This window comes from Esox lucius, chromosome 5, assembly GCF_011004845.1.
Source record: "Esox lucius isolate fEsoLuc1 chromosome 5, fEsoLuc1.pri, whole genome shotgun sequence".
NCBI lineage: Eukaryota > Metazoa > Chordata > Actinopteri > Esociformes > Esocidae > Esox > Esox lucius.
This window is the reverse complement of record NC_047573.1, coordinates 32,001,160-32,018,902: the sequence shown is the minus strand read 5'-3', so window position 1 is coordinate 32,018,902 and position 17,743 is coordinate 32,001,160. Positions and strand designations below refer to the sequence as shown.

Below are 17,743 nucleotides of genomic sequence, written 5' to 3'. Positions count from 1 at the left end.
GAGGCGGCAATCCCCGAACCCGGTGGTGGACACCGGAAGTAAGGGATGTCGTCAAGCTGAAGAAGGAGTCCTATCCGTCCTGGTTGGCTTGTGGGACTCCTGAGGCAGCTGACGGGTACCGACAGGCCAAGCGGGCTGCAGCCCGGGTGGTTGTGGAGGCAAAAACTCGGGCCTGGGAGGAGTTCGGTGAGGCCATGGAGAAGGACTATCGGCTGGCCTCGAAGAGATTCTGGCAAACCATCCGGCGCCTCAGGAGAGGGAAACAGTGCCCTACCAACGCTGTTTACAGTAGAGGTGGGCAGCTGTTAACCTCAACTGAGGATGTTGTCGGGCGGTGGAAGGAGTACTTCGAGGATCTCCTCAATCCCGCTGACACATCTTCCATTGAGGAAGCAGAGGATGAGGGCTCAGAGGTGGACTCGTCCATCACCCGGGCTGAAGTCACAGAGGTGGTCAAGAAACTCCTCGGTGGCAAGGCACCGGGGGTGGATGAGATCCGCCCTGAGTACCTCAAGTCTCTGGATGTTGTGGGGCTGTCTTGGTTGACACGCCTGTGCAACATCGCGTGGCGGTCGGGGACAGTGCCTCTGGGATGGCAGACCGGGGTGGTGGTCCCTCTTTTTAAGAAGGGGGACCGGAGGGTGTGTTCCAACTATAGGGGGATCACACTTCTCAGCCTCCCCGGGAAAGTCTATGCCAGGGTTCTGGAGAGGAGAATACGGCCGATAGTAGAACCTCTGATTCAGGAGGAACAGTGTGGTTTTCGTCCGGGCCGTGTAACACTGGACCAGCTCTATACCCTCTACGGGGTGTTGGAGGGTTCATGGGAGTTTGCCCAACCAATCCACATGTGTTTTGTGGATTTGGAGAAAGCATTCGACTGTGTCCCTCGCGGCATCTTGTGGAGGGTGCTTGGGGAATATGGGGTCCTGGGTCCTTTGCTAAGGGCTGTCAGGTCCCTGTACAACCGAAGCAGGAGCTTGGTCCGCATTGCCGGCAGTAAGTCAGACTTGTTCCCAGTGCATGTTGGACTCCGGCAGGGCTGCCCTTTGTCACCGGTTCTGTTCATAATTTTTATGGACAGAATTTCTAGGCGCAGCCAGGGGCCGGAGGGTGTCAGGTTTGGGGACCACACAATTTCATCTCTGCTCTTTGCAGATGATGTTGTTGTGTTGGCCCCTTCTAACCAGGACCTTCAGCATGCACTGGGACGGTTTGCAGCCGAGTGTGAAGCGGTGGGGATGAAAATCAGTACCTCCAAATCCGAGGCCATGGTCCTCAGTCGGAAAAGGGTGGCTTGCCCACTTCAGGTTGGTGGAGAGTGCCTGCCTCAAGTGGAGGAGTTTAAGTATCTAGGGGTCTTGTTCACGAGTGAGGGAAGGATGGAACGGGAGATTGACAGACGGATCGGTGCAGCTTCTGCAGTAATGCAGTCGATGTATCGGTCTGTCGTGGTGAAGAAAGAGCTGAGCCGCAAGGCGAAGCTCTCGATTTACCAGTCAATCTACGTTCCTACTCTCACCTATGGTCATGAGCTTTTGGTCATGACCGAAAGGTCAAGATCCCGGATACAGGCGGCCGAAATGAGCTTTCTCCGCAGGGTGGCCGGGCGATCCCTTAGGGTGAGAAGCTCGGTCACCCGGGAGGAGCTCAGAGTAGAGCCGCTGCTCCTCCACATCGAGAGGGGTCAGCTGAGGTGGCTTGGGCATCTGTTTCGGATGCCTCCGGAACGCCTTCCTGGGAAGGTGTTCCGGTCCCGTCCCACCGGGAGGAGACCCCGGGGAAGACCTAGGACACGCTGGAGGGACTATGTCTCCCGGCTGGCCTGGGAACGCCTCGGTGTCCCCCCGGAAGAGCTAGAGGAAGTGTCTGGGGAGAGGGAAGTCTGGGCATCCCTGCTTAGACTGCTGCCCCCGCGACCAGGCCCCGGATAAGCGGAAGAAGATGGATGGATGGTGTTATTGAGTTGTCACAGTATGTTATGCACTGGCATGTATTAAGGTAGGTATTAGGTTACAAATGGCAGAAAGGAAATAAATGAAGCTAAAGACGTGAGGCGTCTATTTCTGAAATTAGACATTCTGATGTACTTATTATTTTGTTTAGTTGTACATTTGCTCCTTCCACATCTTTCATTCCTCAAAACATTGATTGATTGACTGGCTGGTTTCTACAGTGAGCTGTTTCTTTTTTGCTCTTTTTGACCTAATATTGACCTCAACACATACCAGTCTACTCCAGACTGTGGCAACACACAAACTCTAAGACGATATACAGCTTAATTCATCACAGATGAATATAATTAAGTGATGTTCTAATACCACATTAGCAATTTGCCATGATCACTCAAGGATAAGGTGTTGGAGTAATGTTTGTTGGAAATGAGGCCTGTGTATATTTAATCAAAGACTTAAATAGTAATGTTTTTTACATCATTAATGTACTGTTTGTTCCAGTTCACTATTATTCTTCTGGCCAAAAAAAAGTCATTTTTGCAAATTCTTGAGTTAAAATGGTGTAAAGGTACCCAAATTAAACAACTTCTGGTGCAGTGGACATGCCAATCAGCCTCATGGTGGCACAAGCCTGTGAAGTTGGACTTTTTGAAAGTTCACCACACCCATCCCTTGTGACCTGGTCTTGGAAATCAGTCCATAGGTGTATCTCCATAGACATCTTATTTAAAGGCTAGACGTCTCAAGGCGCACTCACTTCCGGCATCACCGGTGGCCATCTTATCACAGGCAGGCTTCCTGTCGGGCTCTGTGGTACCTAATATAAGGTGAGTGATCAGCACTTACAAAAATACTCTTATCTTGCTGAAACCTTGACAGATTTACAAACAGTTTGGTTTCTTACAAACGTTATTAACGTGGCTATAATTCTGGATGCTTGAAAATGTTGAAATTGCAGCTTTTCTATTCTAAAAATCGTGCAGCATAGTTGTATCAAGGCAACTTGCGCAAGTTATCAAGGCAGTTATCACAAACGAGCTGTTCGATTATAGAGGTTTTACTGACACCAATAACGATTTTATGACAACTAATCTTTTGTCTAAATTACAATATTTGTGGATGTGGTTGTAGTTATTTGCTGGCTAATAACAATAGGCTTTGAGTGAGACCTATGGCAACTAACGTTACAGTTTAGCTGCTAACCAGCAAAGTTGCACATGCTTGTCAATCCGGTTGGTTCCTTTGTTGCTTGAAGGACAGCAATATGTCCTGACCTACAGGTTCAGCCAGGACCACTTGGAGCTTCTCTTCAACTCCATCAGAGTATCTGGTAGGGTTCATAATTTATATTTACCAGCCGCAACACTAAGTGACTTGTATTGTTTTCAGTTTGTCGGTCCATATGTTTTTTTACTTTTTCTGCAGACATACACCCTAACCCTAAGACATACACAATACCTGGAAGTGTCGCAAACCATTTTGAGTATTTAGAAAAATGCCTGTGTTTGTCTATTTGTTTGCAGAACTTATCATCACTGATACAGTCTGAATTGTATGATAATGTCATTCAACCTATTTTATGTGGAAAGATCATTCAGGGGTGGCTAGTTCTAATTAGTCTTTTTTTTGTAAAAACATTTTAAAGCATGTATTGAATATCTGTGTACAATTCTTTTATATCTTTTTTTTTTTCCTTAAACGAATAACAACCCTAATGCCAGCCAGTTCAAGTACATCTTTAGGATGTAAAGCTGATGGCCCAGTGTGGGGTTGTTAAATCATGCAGAGGCAATGTGACGGCACAGGATGACACAGAGTCCCTACCAGCTGTCATCGACACCTCTACAAGCCTGTCAGCTGTAGATGTGTCCTCTGCAGCAGGAGGAGAAGATCTTCCATCCCCGTTTGCTGACATTCCTGCCCTAGTACATGATCACAGCTACCTTCCCGTCCACTTCGATGGTCTTGTGGACAACGCTCTCATGTACATTTCAGGTGAAGGCTAACTGAAAGTCGATTTTCCCTATAACCAAAAGTGCCAATAGTCACAATCTGGGGAAAAACAATCTCATGATTGTCCAAAAAGGGAAGTGTTCCCTTAATTTCCCCATGCTTATTAATGATTATTGTTATTAGTTATGATATTACTAACTAAAATTTCAGGATTTGTTGTGCAACAGGCTCTGAAGAAGCTGTCGTGTGATGTCTGCCGTGCCAGCCTGGTGACATGCTGCATCTGCCATCAAGGACCAGAGCTACCACCTGCTGAATTTAAAAAACAATGGAGGTCTGGTGATTCCATCAGAGGGAACCGTGAGGGTCGTCAGGGCAGCAGAGTGGGTCATTCGGCAGTCATCAGGCAGTACCAGACGATCACAGCCCATCAAACTGCTTGAGGTTGTTTACATTGTCTGAAAAAGGATCGGTTCAGAGGATGTTTGTGTTGGGATAGACATCCACCACCATAGGCTGTTAAAAATAATTCTGTCCCTGTTTTTTAAGTTAAGGCTGCACCACATCGCCAGAATTACAATCCTCAGCTTACAGAGCAACAACATGTGACAGAAACTTAATAAAACTGTCCTTTTCAAAGGGCATTAGCTCAAGGTATGTGTTTTCAAGGTACTGTCCTCTTTTACTTCAACAGTGGTGTAGTGCTCTCTACAGCCTTTATTTATTTGTGTGTGTATATATAAATGATTTATTTATATTTGTAAAGGGGAATCATGTACCTATTTTTTGTGTGCAAATAAATGTCACTCTTATAATAGTTTAAAAATAGAGACTTGTGTAATTAGTCCATATTTTTTGTAGTCATTCTATATCAGTACCCCTGACATAAAATCCAAATAGTCTACAAGTAACATCAGTGTTACCTTTCATTTGATTTGATTTCATTATGCTTCTACACGAAGAGGTTGCCCCACAGTAAGCATTTTATTGTCAGCATTTTGTCTGACAAAGTCCTATGGGGAGTTTCCATAGGGCATTTTACAATACGCATGACCATACCTTGGCAAATAATGGTCTAAAGTACTCAATTTCATTCTATATTGATCTGCTTTTGCACACAGCTTCACAAGACCTGGTGCTAGGGCTCAGTTGTTTCTAAAGTCATATCAAGTGACCTAGAGGGCTGAAATGTGGTCAGTTCAGAGATGCTTGTTATCCGGCATAAAGAACAAAACATGTAGTAATTAAAATTATTTTATAATAGTAATTTTATTATAATAGTACAAAAGTGTATGTTTTGTTGCCATTCTGTAGCCTATTTATTGATTTAACATACATACCTTGTTTGTATATTCATTACACCTATCTGGTTCTGTTATTTATATTTTCATATGGAAGTCCATGGTTTTAATGGTTCATATGTATGCAGTGTCATAACTTTATCTCTGTTTATAACAAACCAAACCGTTTGAAAATCGGTAGAAAAATTTGCAAGTTATGGTTATTTAAAAGTACATGCACCATAAAACACAATGTTACAAGTGAGCGAGCGGCCTGTGGCAAGATGGCCGCCATGTGCGGACGTCGACCTCCATTAGCCTTTAGCGCGGACAAGGTATCTAGCCTTTATATATGATGTCTATGTGTATCTCCTCACTATGAAATTTCTGCCACTGACACCCAAAAAAAATCACCATCATGGATTTTCAGCCATCTTAGTTATTTTGAAAAACACTACTCATATGGCAGCAAATGACCAATCTTGATGTAGTTTGACATTTGGTATCTTCAAGGGTTGTATAAACCAGACCAGTATGTAAAAAACTACATGGGGTCTCAATTGGTCAGGAAAAAACATCCGAGATTGGCTTAATGCTTATACATGTGTGCAGTTTTTTCCCTACATACCATATTGCATAATTTTCATGCTAACTAAATGCTGAAACCCACTAAATGCTGCTTGCAGCTTTAATTGAAGTTGCAAATGTAAAGACAATTGCTTAGTTAGAGTAACATATACATTCCAAGGGTCTTCAAAGTTAACTGTTGTCATTACTTGGTCCCCTTAATCGCTGCTTGCAGCTATACTTATAACTGTTCTTACATCTCTGGTTTCTCTTAATTTATGCACTGCCACCACTAGTAGGCGTTGTTTGATTGTGGTTCAAGATGGTTTTGTGTCCTCTAACTCTCTGCCTATTTACTCTGTGCACCTTTATCTTTCCTTTCCAAAAAAGTCAAAAAGGAAGGTTTTAAGTGAGGAACAGAAGGGTTAAAATTAAGAGACCACTGTAAATTGAACACCTCTGTTCAAAGTTTTTGGAAAGGAAAGGCAAAGGTTCAGTGGTCTCTTAATTATTTCCAGAGCTGTATATCTGTATAATTCTTCTTACTATCCCCTCTTAATGTTATGGACTGGGAGACGGCAGGAGTAACAGTGGCTTGACCGCAGCTCCTGTTTGCTCTGCCGGTCTGGTGGACTAGGCTGGTGAATCGGGGAAGAAGGACAAGTAACAGTGGCTTGTCGGTGGCTTGTCCCGATCCCACGGTTCTCAGACCATGCCGGAGAAAACAGAAGGACTGAAGAGAAGGGAAGGGTAACAGTGGCTTGATCGCGGCCCGACGTGACTCTTCAGTCCATGGACCACCCTGGAACCAATCCTTTTCCTCACAGGCCCCAATGTTCCAGATCAGACCCGTGCTTTAAAGAGAAATGGATGGTGTGCAGACCTAGCCTTTTAAAATATCACCTAACGCCCCCCCAGCGTGAGTTCCAGAATGTGATTATGACATCACAATACATTTCATCCACAGCTTCCCAAAAACACCACGCTGCTTACTAGTTATGCATCAAATTTTTTATTTCAATTATATTAGCAAACTAGTACCGGTAGTAATACTGTTAAATATATTGAACAATTATTGACCCACTGTAAAAATAAATTTAAAAAATAACATGAAATGCAATTTAGATCACACACACAAGGTTAACTGTAAATTTTTTGACCTTTTCATCTCCATGGTGTATAACAGCTATGGCCCTCTATACTGCTACTCATGTCTCTTTCTTTCCTGTCAGTTAAAGACTCATTAACCATAATATGAATATGTAGAACACACATCCTCACTGTTTAGGTTTTAAGTTAAAGTTTTTCAATGTATCCTAATTCACTGGCTTTTTTATAAACTTTAAAACTGGTTCTGGTCAGTCCATTCTCTCACTGGGCCATAATGTTCAACATGGTAAACAACTTTCATAGGTACAAGGCATTTACCAAGTACCTTAGGTCAATCCAGCCATGATAAATACGTTGTTTACCACCACCTCTCATGAATAATAGCTTTTCTACGAGTTACCAACAAACGTGTCCAACTATCACTCATTATATCCCAGACAGAACCATGTCAAATCTCCAGGCATCGTTGGGGTGCTACCACCAGGGTTCTCTTTCTTTCCTGTCAGTAAAAGAGTCAATAATAATATCGATTTGCAGAAAGCACACATTCACATTTTCTTTGGAATAAAAATGCATCCACTTTATTCCATTTTATAAATGCTAGATGTTGAACTGAGGCCAAAGGGAAATTGTGTGTTATCATTTTTCCACTGCTACAAGCCAGATTCGAGTTTGCTGAACTTGGTTTTGAATTACACAAAGAATAAATGAAAAACAAATGACTTGAATTTGTTCTTTTTCTTGGGAAGCAGTGCCTTAACCCTCTCCGCTTCCTCTTTATCTGCCCGTCTCTTCTTCTGCTCCTCAGTCATTCGCTCTTCCTTCCATTCCCTCTCCTTTCTCTCCCACTCCTCCCACTTCTTCTGTTCACTCTCCCTCTTCCTCTGCCACATCTCCTGCCTCTTCTGTAACTCCTCCCACTTCCTCTGCTCATTCTCCCTCTTCGTCTGCCTTCTCTCATTCATCGTCTCATCTATTTTCTTTAGGAAGTCTGCTTTCTTTTTCACCATTTGCTCTGTGAAGGACTGCTCTCTTGGCTTTTCCTCTCTCTCACTCTGCGCAGCCTCTGGCACTTCATGTGCTCTCTGGTAAAGAGGGGTAGAGAAACAGAGAGGAAACAATGTAACTAATGTTTGTTTATTGACACTTGAGATTCTCCTTAGTCCAGACTAGCCTGAAAAAGTCTTACATTACTTTGTGCTCTACAACACAAATAAATAAACAAATAAACATTCAAATAGAATGGTCCTGTCAAAATGTATCCTTACCACAAGAGGATCCTCTCTGGCTCTGGTCTGCTTGACACTTTTCATTGCATCCTGATTTTTGGTGCTCTGTTGAGTTGTCAAGTTCTTTGTCCTGGTCTGGAAATCTTGCGTCCGAGATTCCTGTTTTTTTGGACTTCCCTGAAACTCTCGCACTCTCAGGATTTTTACATTTGCTCCCTGTTTCTTTGCCGGGCTCTGAAACAGACAAAGAAATTGGACAATTTGATTTTATTAACAAACTGTACAATCGACAATCAATGCAAATGCCAACCCATTTTATTTGGTAACACTTCACTGGAAGAGTCCCAAACATCTATCTGTAGATCAGTGAAATGAAAACTATGTACACCCCCTCACCCCCCTCCACCACACTCACCCTCACCCCCCTCCACCACACTCACCCTCACCCCCTCCACCACACTCACACTCACCCCCTCCACCACACTCAACCTCACCCCTCTCCACCACACTCAACCCTCACCCCCTCCACCACACTCAACCTCACCCCCCTCCACCACACTCAACCTCACCCCCCTCCACCACACTCACCCTCACCCCCCTCCACCACACTCACCCTCACCCCCCTCCACCACACTCACACTCACCCCCTCCACCACACTCACCCTCACCCCCCTCCACCACACTCACCCCCTCCACCACACTCAACCCTCACCCCCTCCACCACACTCACCCCCTCCACCACACTCACCCCCTCCACCACACTCAACCCTCACCCCCTCCACCACACTCAACCTCACCCCCCTCCACCACACTCAACCTCACCCCCCTCCACCACACTCACCCTCACCCCCCTCCACCACACTCACCCCCCTCCATCACACTCACCCCCTCCACCACACTCATCCTCCCCCCCTCCACCACACTCATCCTCACCCCCCTCCACCACACTCACCCTCACCCCCTCCACCACACTCACCCTCACCCCCCTCCACCACCCTCATCCTCACCCCCCTCCACCACACTCACCCTCACCCCCCTCCACCACCCTCACCCACCTCCACCATACTCACCCTCCCAGATGGGGAGAAGGTGAAAATCAACCCGGATGTTCAAGAAAACTCTATTACTGTTTAGAAAAGGTACATTAATGACAGTACCAATGATCAGTTTATGGAGGCCATATCTATCTCACCAACAATTAGTGCAGAGTCAGTTAATGTACTCCTGGATAATTTTAATATTATATTGAATATCATGGATCGTGTTGCACCGGTAAAGGTAAAGAAAACCAAAAGCACAGTGGACAAACAACATGAAGGTATACGCCCTGAAAAGAGAATGTAGGAAAGCGGAACATAAGTGGAGAAAAAATAAACTTCAAATCCACTGTGACATCTTTAAACAAAGCTTTTGTAGCTTCAACTATGAGTTACGCAGGGCCAGATAGCAACATTTATCGGGAATGATCAACAAGAGTTTCTTTAGTGGAAAATCTAAAATATTAGACTGACCATCAGAAATACAGTCAAGCAATGACATGGTGCTGTCACTACAATAACAAAGTCATAACTTGGTTAAGTTGCAATTTAATACATTTGATCATAAATCCCTAGAAGAACAGTTAGACAACTAAAAGCTTCCACATGATCTCGACACACTGCCATCTGACTCTTTAAAAACTATTTTTAACTCCATAACAATGGATCTGCAGCAAATAGTTAATGTGTCTGAAGATTATAAACCGAGCAGGGCTCTTAGATCCATGAACTCAAGTCAGCTAGTAGAGCCCAGAGTCCAAAATAAAACATGGCGAAGCTGCATTTAGCACAGTTATGCTTCATACAAATACAATAAACTACTAGAAGATCTTAGACGTGCCCCAAACGTATCACATTTCAAATCCAGTTTAAAACAACTTCTCTTCACATGCCAATGACTGAGAGCTTAAACTTAATCACATTGTTAGCCCTACAGCTTTTATAGATTCCTAATGGAATCTACTACAGAACCTTATTTTCATCATCATTTTCTTCCGCTTATCCGGGGCCGGGTCGCGGGGGCAGCAGTCTAAGCAGGGATGCCCAGACTTCCCTCTCCCCAGACACTTCCTCCAGCTCTTCCGGGGGGACACCGAGGCGTTCCCAGGCCAGCCGGGAGACATAGTCCCTCCAGCGTGTCCTAGGTCTTCCCCGGGGTCTCCTCCCGGTGGGACGGGACCGGAACACCTTCCCAGGAAGGCGTTCCGGAGGCATCCGAAACAGATGCCACCAAGCCACCTCAGCTGACCCCTCTCGATGTGGAGGAGCAGTGGCTCTACTCTGAGCTCCTCCCGGGTGACCGAGCTTCTCACCCTATCTCTAAGGGATCGCCCAGCCACCCTGTGGAGAAAGCTCATTTCGGCCGCCTGTATCCGGGATCTTGTCCTTTCGGTCATGACCCAAAGCTCATGACCATAGGTGAGAGTAGGAACGTAGATTGACCGGTAAATCGAGAGCTTCGCCTTGCAAACCTTATTCTGTGTTTTATTATTATGTTGCCCCCTTGTTATATTATTAAGGTGGTTAGAGTCTACCTTGGGCGGTTAGAGTCTCTCTTGTTTTATTGTTTTTATTCTATTGTATTTTTTTCTTTTTTTTTCTTTGTAAAGCACATTGGATTGCTTCTATGTATGATTTATGCTATATGAATAAACGTGCTTGCTACTAACCTTAAGTCTTACCCTAAACCTAATTCTAAACCTAACACTCACCCTATCCTTACAGGGTTCCTGTTTCCTCAAAGTGTGCATTTTCACACCCTGGTTCTGTGGACTGCTCAGGAGTTCTTCACCTGGTCCCAGGTGTTCATGCCTGCCCTGGACTCTCAACAGGGTTTTTTGCTCCTTTTTGATGTTCTCAGCCATAGACCTTAGAGCAATCACCTTTCTGTTCACAGAGATGACTTTGTAATTGACTTCATTTGTCTTGGTCAGGATGTCCCTCTCCATTTGCTGCACCTTTCTCTCCCTTCTGTCCACATCTGTTTTCTGTTGCTCCAGCTCTGCCTTCAAGCTCATCATTTTCTCATTCTCATTTTTCTTCTCCTCCCTCAGCTTGTTTACCAGGCAGGCATCTCTCAGGGACTTCCATCTCTCCTCTCTGTCCTCCGCTCTATCCAGCCGACTGTTGAGGAGGTCCATCTCTCTGAGGCGGTCAATGGCTCTCTTCCTCTGAGGAAGGTCCATAAGCAGCAGCTTGTAGACCTTCGTAAAAAAACAATACTCATTTATTAGAAAGCATTACAGAAATACATGTAACTTCATAAATACATCTAAGGCTCCATTGTGGCACCTTGATAAGAAGACACTGCCATTTCTGGAAGAGTGGAAATAACATGACAATGAAAAAGATGAATGACCTGGTCTCTGTGAGTCCTCTCCCTCAGCCTCCACTCCTGCTGCATCTCAATGATCCAGCTTTCCACCTCGGTCTTCAGGCTACTGAACATCTTCTCCATCCATATCCTCTCCTCACTAATCTTCTCCTGAAGACTGGAGTCAACAAAGTCCTGCCACGACTTCTTCTTTTCAGTAACGGACATTATTTCTTATTCTTGTGGAGAGAACCAGACAGTAGAGAATGGAATTACAACAATGTATATGTATATGTGTATATATATATATATATATATATATATATGTGTGTATGTGTGTATATATATATATTTATTTATATATATATATGTATATGTATGTGTGTGTGTGTGTGTATGTGTGTATATATATATATATATATATATATATATATATATGTATATGTATATGTATATGTGTGTGTGTGTGTGTATGTGTATGTGTGTGTGTATATATATATATATGTGTATATGTGTGTATACACAGCTCCGGAAAAAATTAAGAGACCACTTCACCTTTTTCTTTCCTTTCCAAAAAGTTCTCCATTTGCAGTGGTCTCTTAATTTGAACCCTTCTGTACTGAAAAAGGTACAGTGTTTATATATATATATATACATACAGTGAGGGAAAAAAATATTTGATCCCCTGCTGATTTTGTACATTTGCCCACTGACTAATAAACCTACCATTACAATTATAGACTGATCAATTCTTTGTTAGTGGGCAAACATACAAAATCAGCAGGGGATATTTTTTTCCCCAATATTTATATTTTTTCAATATTTTAGAGTTAGAATTTTTTGAATTCAGTTGAAACACTGCAATTCCAGACAATTATATCACACATTACTGGAGGCTTCGTACACAATGTACGCCAGAGATGGGGACAAGTCACACATGGTCAAGTCCAAGCAAGTCTCAAGTCTTAACCATCAAGTCTAAGTCACAGTTCAGATAAATCAAGCAAGTCAAGTCAAGGGTTCACCCTAAGCAAGTCAAGTCGAGTCACAGTACTAAAGAGATGAACAAACACACACACACTGTCCTCTGTTTTTGACGTGCGCACGGTGCGAAGCTTGATTTCAAAATCAAATATTTTTCTCCTCCGCGGTACAATTTTTTTGGGGGACGAAGCGGAGGGATCTTGAATCAGCCTGAAGGGGTTGTATTCGCTATAACAACCGCCTCGCTATACCTTATCCCGCTTATTACATACCTACCAAATAAATCAATAATTTGACACAAAATATTGATTTCAAAAGGAATGTATTGATTTAAAAACGATTGTATTGCTTCCTCTAAAGAAAATAGTCCGTTCCGTCTTTGGTTAGAATCCTGCTGCGTCCATAGCAACGCGCTTTTTTTCATGGCAACGGTCTGAAGAAATAACACGCATTCTGCACTGGAATTCAGCTAATCCATGTAATAAGGGCTAATAATAACAACCTTATAAACTAATTATTATGACTGAAAAACAGCCTAATATGTAATTACGCTGTAATTATTCTTGTCTGTATGAGTAAAAAAATAAAACTCTTCGAAATGTTTAGGTGCTAGTAATCACATCGGCGCCTCCATGTTAGCCTTTCATGCAGTAAAGTTAACTGTTATGGTGTAAGCACAATGCTTTTAAGTTTCCACACGCAGTCCACAAACACTTGAAAATGCGCACATTTAATACAGACATTATAGCCTAAGTGTAATAATATACATGCCCGCTCATTTTAAGATGCCCATCAACATTAAAATTCAGGCTATGCAACTGTTATAGTCAAATTCCCTTACATCTATTTACCAGACGTATTCAGTAATGATAATGGTCACATTTCTAACAAGAAAAAAAACAAAACATAATATGCAACCAAGGCCAAATTATGACAAACAAAAGATTAATTCATTACATTAGTAACTTAATCGTTATAGATCTTAGTGAAACTGAATATAAAGAGATTACTTTCTTACCTTTCCTTGTGGTTCTTAAAATGACGAATGAAATTTGACGTTGTTGCATATTTTGCATCTGGCAAATCTTTTTTTATTCACACGGTCCAGTTCAAGTCCTTGTATCCAAACGATACTATTTGTGGAGCTCGACTAACGTTACTGTCTGCCATGTTTGGCGCGGTTTGAATTGTGCAGCGTTAAAGGCATATATACGCTGATTAGTGGTGCTGATGTCACAACATATAAAATTATTTTATTGCTGTTTGTTCAATATAAGTTCAAGTCATTGTCGAGTCTTCCACTTCAATTCAAGTCAAGTCTCAAGCAACTTGTTCTCAAGTCAAAGTCAAGTCAAGTCATTTTCATACTTTAATCAAGCAAGTCACAAGTCCTGAAAATTGTCAAGTCATGTGACTCGAGTACCCCACCTCTGATGTACGCATGTGACACCTGCTTGCAAGGTTGCCAGATTTCAATGAAAGTATACCCCTGAATCACAGTTAAAATCTAGCAGACTTCTCAAACCCCCTCCCATGCTCTTTTTTGCCTGCGCACTGTTATTAAAAATCTCAACATGGCAACACACGAGTAAAATAATTTAGAGCATACAAATCAATACAGATCACGTGCCACCTACCGCAGCGCAGAAATAACGGTAATATGTACTAGCCACCACTGTGATAGGAGCAAATTGTACTACCACTGACTGCTGTCGGCAAAAGGGATTATTGTGGTCAATCTATAATATACTCATAACATATGGTTATAATTTTCATAAGACTGTATTTGTTCATTTAATTATTTTCTACGGGCTATAGCCCGGCATCTTTTATGAATAGCCCCGGATCTCAAATTGACAAAACAGAAAATAGCCCCTAATCTATTCATATGCAAATCTGATCGCGCATTATGACAATGTAGACTTGTAGGCTGTTCGCATGTACATCGTAATTTACCTCATATATATTCATAACCCTGTACTTTCTGTCCCGAGGGGCGTGGGGGGGCTAAGCCCCAAATGTATTGTGATCCAAGCAATGCTACTGCTACCGGCTACTCAAAATAGGATAGATATAGCCTTTATAATGTATAATAATATTATTATTCAACAACTGATTTATATTTGAGTGACTATGTTGGCTAAAAATTCTGGAAAACAGGAAGAATAAAAAACCTCCTCCGAAAAACTCAAAACTTCAACTATCATTATACAGGAAAAAAAACCAAACTTGGCACTCTCCTTGCAACAAACTGACAGGAAAGTTAACTTCTAAATAGGGGTTTAATTTGTTCCTCGCTATCAACGATTAAAATGAATGACTGTTTTGTTAAGGGCGCTACCCAGATTTTAACAACTTTGTAGATGGCGAGTGCAACTATTTCGCTCCGACTGTCCCACGATGGGCTCGAACCAGCTTTTGTCGGCACATAAACGGTCACCCAAGAAGCGTCACTAACATTGCCCCACAAAAGCCATCACCAAAGGAAACACCTTTGTACGACAATATTTTGTCAGACACCATTAACCACTGTGTTGAACGAAGTAATGTTTCTTAAGTTTTCCTCCACCACAAAGAGCATTTATGAACTTTGTGGCTTTTTCTACTGGCTGTTTTAGCCATTTGTGACTGACATTGATAAAATAACTACAGTGGGGAGAACAAGTATTTGATACACTGCTGATTTTGCAGGTTTTCCCAATTACAAAGCATGTAGAAGTCTGTTATTTTTATCATAGGTACCCTTCAACTGTGAGTGATGGAATCTAAAACAAAAATCCAGAAAATCACATTGTATGATTTTTAAGTAATTAATTAGCATTTTATTGCATGGCATAAGTATTTGATAGGTCACTCCTCCCCACAGTTGAAGTGTACCTATGATAAAAATTACAGACCTCTACATGCTTTGTAAGTAGGAAAACCTACAAAATCGGCAGTGTATCAAATACTTGTTCTCCCCACTGTACGTACTGTATCAATATGGGTGACGATAACAGACCTTTTTGTCAAGTGAAAAGACGAGAGATTCGTGCAGTCAAAATATTTGTCTATCCTAAACAAATCATAAGACATCATTTGAAAATCCACCAGAAATAGTCGCAATATAACACTAAACAGTTTCATTTTAGGCTTCTATATAACGTAGCTATTGAAGGTTGAAGCCAGCAAGGTTTGTCTATGCTGAACAAATCTTATTTTGCCACTGGCTGTTTTAACAGCTAATTAGACATTTGTGAATGCCATTGATACAGTATCTATCAATATTGGTGACGATAGTGATGGCCATTCGTGGCTTCATTACCGTTCTTCTAGCAGCACGACATTATGCTAGCAGCGCTAACTCAGATTATCTTTATCAAAATAAAAGCCATCATTGAAATATACAAGGTAATATAGTTAACAATCTAGTCTGTACATTTTATGTTTAATGACCGTTCCAATTTTATTCTTGTCTGTTTTTTTTTTTCAAAGACTAGATTAACTATATTGCCTTATCAATTACCATGATGGCTTTAATTGTGATATAGAAAATGTGAGCACAGAACAGAGGCATAAACATGTTTATCAGTGATGGCGAAGTGACCTGCTCTTTCGCGTCTCTAACCATTGCGCTTTTTAACAAGGCATACTGAGTGAGTCAGTCAGCCTGTCAGTAAGAGACATTGCTAGGCCGACTCCGCTTACGCAGTCCGGCAAAACATAAAAACAGCAGATACACCTACACCCTCGGCCACCTTTACGCTTTTTTATGTTTGTACATTATAGCATCGCTATAATAACCAGAAAAGGAACCAGGCAAGCCTAGTTCAGGCGGCTAGCAATTGAAAGTGACGTTAGATCATTTTGTCACGCATTAACATCAAGCAAAGTCAGAATACTTCGCTAGACACCATTAAGCATTGTATTAAACTGACTAACGTTTCTTATTAGTCTTACCTCTACTAGAAATAGCATCAATATGAACTGTATGGCTTTTGCCACTGGCCGTTTTAACAGCTTATTGGCCGTTCGTGAATGACATTGATACAATAACTATCAATATAGTCAATAAAAATAAAATAAATAAATAAGGAAAATATATATTCTTACCCGTGAAGAAAGTATTCAAGCGGCAGATAATTCTGAATACTGGAATAATTGTTTAACACTATTTTGATATATAGCAAAGGAAATTTAACTGCTACGTCACTCACTTGCTAACTAGACTGGCGAATTCTTGTCCAAGATTCAGACTATATTCTACACGCCATTGTGACGACACGACCTGTGACCCTAGTTACCATGGCAACGATGTCCAGGAAAAGCAATACTTCATTTATTGGATTAAAGAAGTGTTCTTACAAAGTTTTCAAACTTGTATTAATATGGACTATTTGTTAGAAAATCAATATACAAACCCACCTTAATTTTAGAGTTTTCAGAGTTAAAAACTAAACTTTTTGTTGTATTATATTTTCTGACAGAAAGCATGAAAAAACAGGAATCTATCCGCACTGACTGGTAACTCCTAAAATAATAAAGTAGCTGTATCAATGAAAGCCACTGGTCTTGTCTACATAAATTACACATGAAGCTTTTTACTCGGACTTCACGTGGGCTTTCTGACAAATCCAACAAAATAAAGACATTTACGTTAGTTGAATACGCCCGTGAGCACAATTTGGCTCACGGGCGTAGGGCTAATTAACTTTCCAGGTGACTTAGCTATGATAGATAACGTTAGTGATGGTTGATTGATTAGCATTTGCAAACTGGCCCGTTTTCACAAAAAAACGTTGTTTCCACTCTAGGCAACTTTTTTGAAAAATTATATTTATTTCCACTATTACAGTTCCAGCGCAAAATGACGTTTTGACATTAAAACTACCGCAATCGACAGTGATTTAGCCTACGCGACACGCATACTACATTCTAGTTTTCCACTTTCTAAAACATTTGAATATAATGAAATAGAGAGACAATACAGTGTTTGACATTGATTGTACCTAGCCACAGCAGTCGACCAATGGGTTCTGGGCACGGCAACAAAACCTGAAAAAAACACACGCAGAACTGCAGTAAACTGTAATACTAGAACCGGTAGTTATGATCATGTCAATTTGTTAAGTTTAGTTATGATCATGATTACATTTGCTAATTATTATTTCGGACGGCGGAGCGTGGTTTCCTGTCAAAGCACAGCACATTTTTATGTAACTTATGCATCAACGTTTCATAATTGTGAGGAGAGACTTGATGGCAACATGGATGTTGGCCAAATTACAGAGCTTCCACTGCATGAGTCCGATAGGGATGAGTTAGCTGATGTTTT

General features: G+C 41.8%; 2 protein-coding genes across 2 annotated transcripts; both read right to left on the bottom strand.

Annotated features, from left to right (window-relative positions):
* Positions 1-7,470: 7,470 nt before the first annotated feature.
* LOC114839389 (vicilin-like seed storage protein At2g18540) lies at positions 7,471-8,201 on the bottom strand. Its single transcript, XM_029120124.2, has 2 exons — positions 8,134-8,201; positions 7,471-7,950 (listed from the first exon to the last, which is right to left on the bottom strand). Exons 1-2 carry the CDS (start codon positions 8,176-8,178, stop codon positions 7,558-7,560), a joined length of 438 nt encoding a protein of 145 aa, XP_028975957.2. The 5' UTR covers positions 8,179-8,201; the 3' UTR covers positions 7,471-7,557.
* Positions 8,202-9,141: 940 nt separating this feature from the next.
* LOC114839381 lies at positions 9,142-11,673 on the bottom strand. Its single transcript, XM_029120087.2, has 3 exons — positions 11,491-11,673; positions 10,844-11,335; positions 9,142-9,165 (listed from the first exon to the last, which is right to left on the bottom strand). Exons 1-3 carry the CDS (start codon positions 11,671-11,673, stop codon positions 9,142-9,144), a joined length of 699 nt encoding a protein of 232 aa, XP_028975920.2.
* Between the last annotated feature and the right edge of the window lie 6,070 nt (positions 11,674-17,743).

Bases quoted from the DNA above. Each gene is read 5' to 3' on its own strand.
- LOC114839389 (XM_029120124.2), bottom strand. From the start codon at position 8,178: ATGAAAAGTGTCAAGCAGACCAGAGCCAGAGAGGATCCTCTTGTG. The intron at 7,951-8,133 runs GTAAGGATACAT...CCTCTTTACCAG, and splicing joins CCAGAGAGGATCCTCTTGTG to AGAGCACATGAAGTGCCAGA.
- LOC114839381 (XM_029120087.2), bottom strand. From the start codon at position 11,673: ATGTCCGTTACTGAAAAGAAGAAGTCGTGGCAGGACTTTGTTGACTCC. The intron at 11,336-11,490 runs GTCATTCATCTT...TTTTTTACGAAG, and splicing joins AGAGGACTCACAGAGACCAG to GTCTACAAGCTGCTGCTTAT. The intron at 9,166-10,843 runs GTGAGTGTTAGG...CCCATCTGGGAG, and splicing joins AGGAACCCTGTAAGGATAGG to GGTGAGTATGGTGGAGGTGG.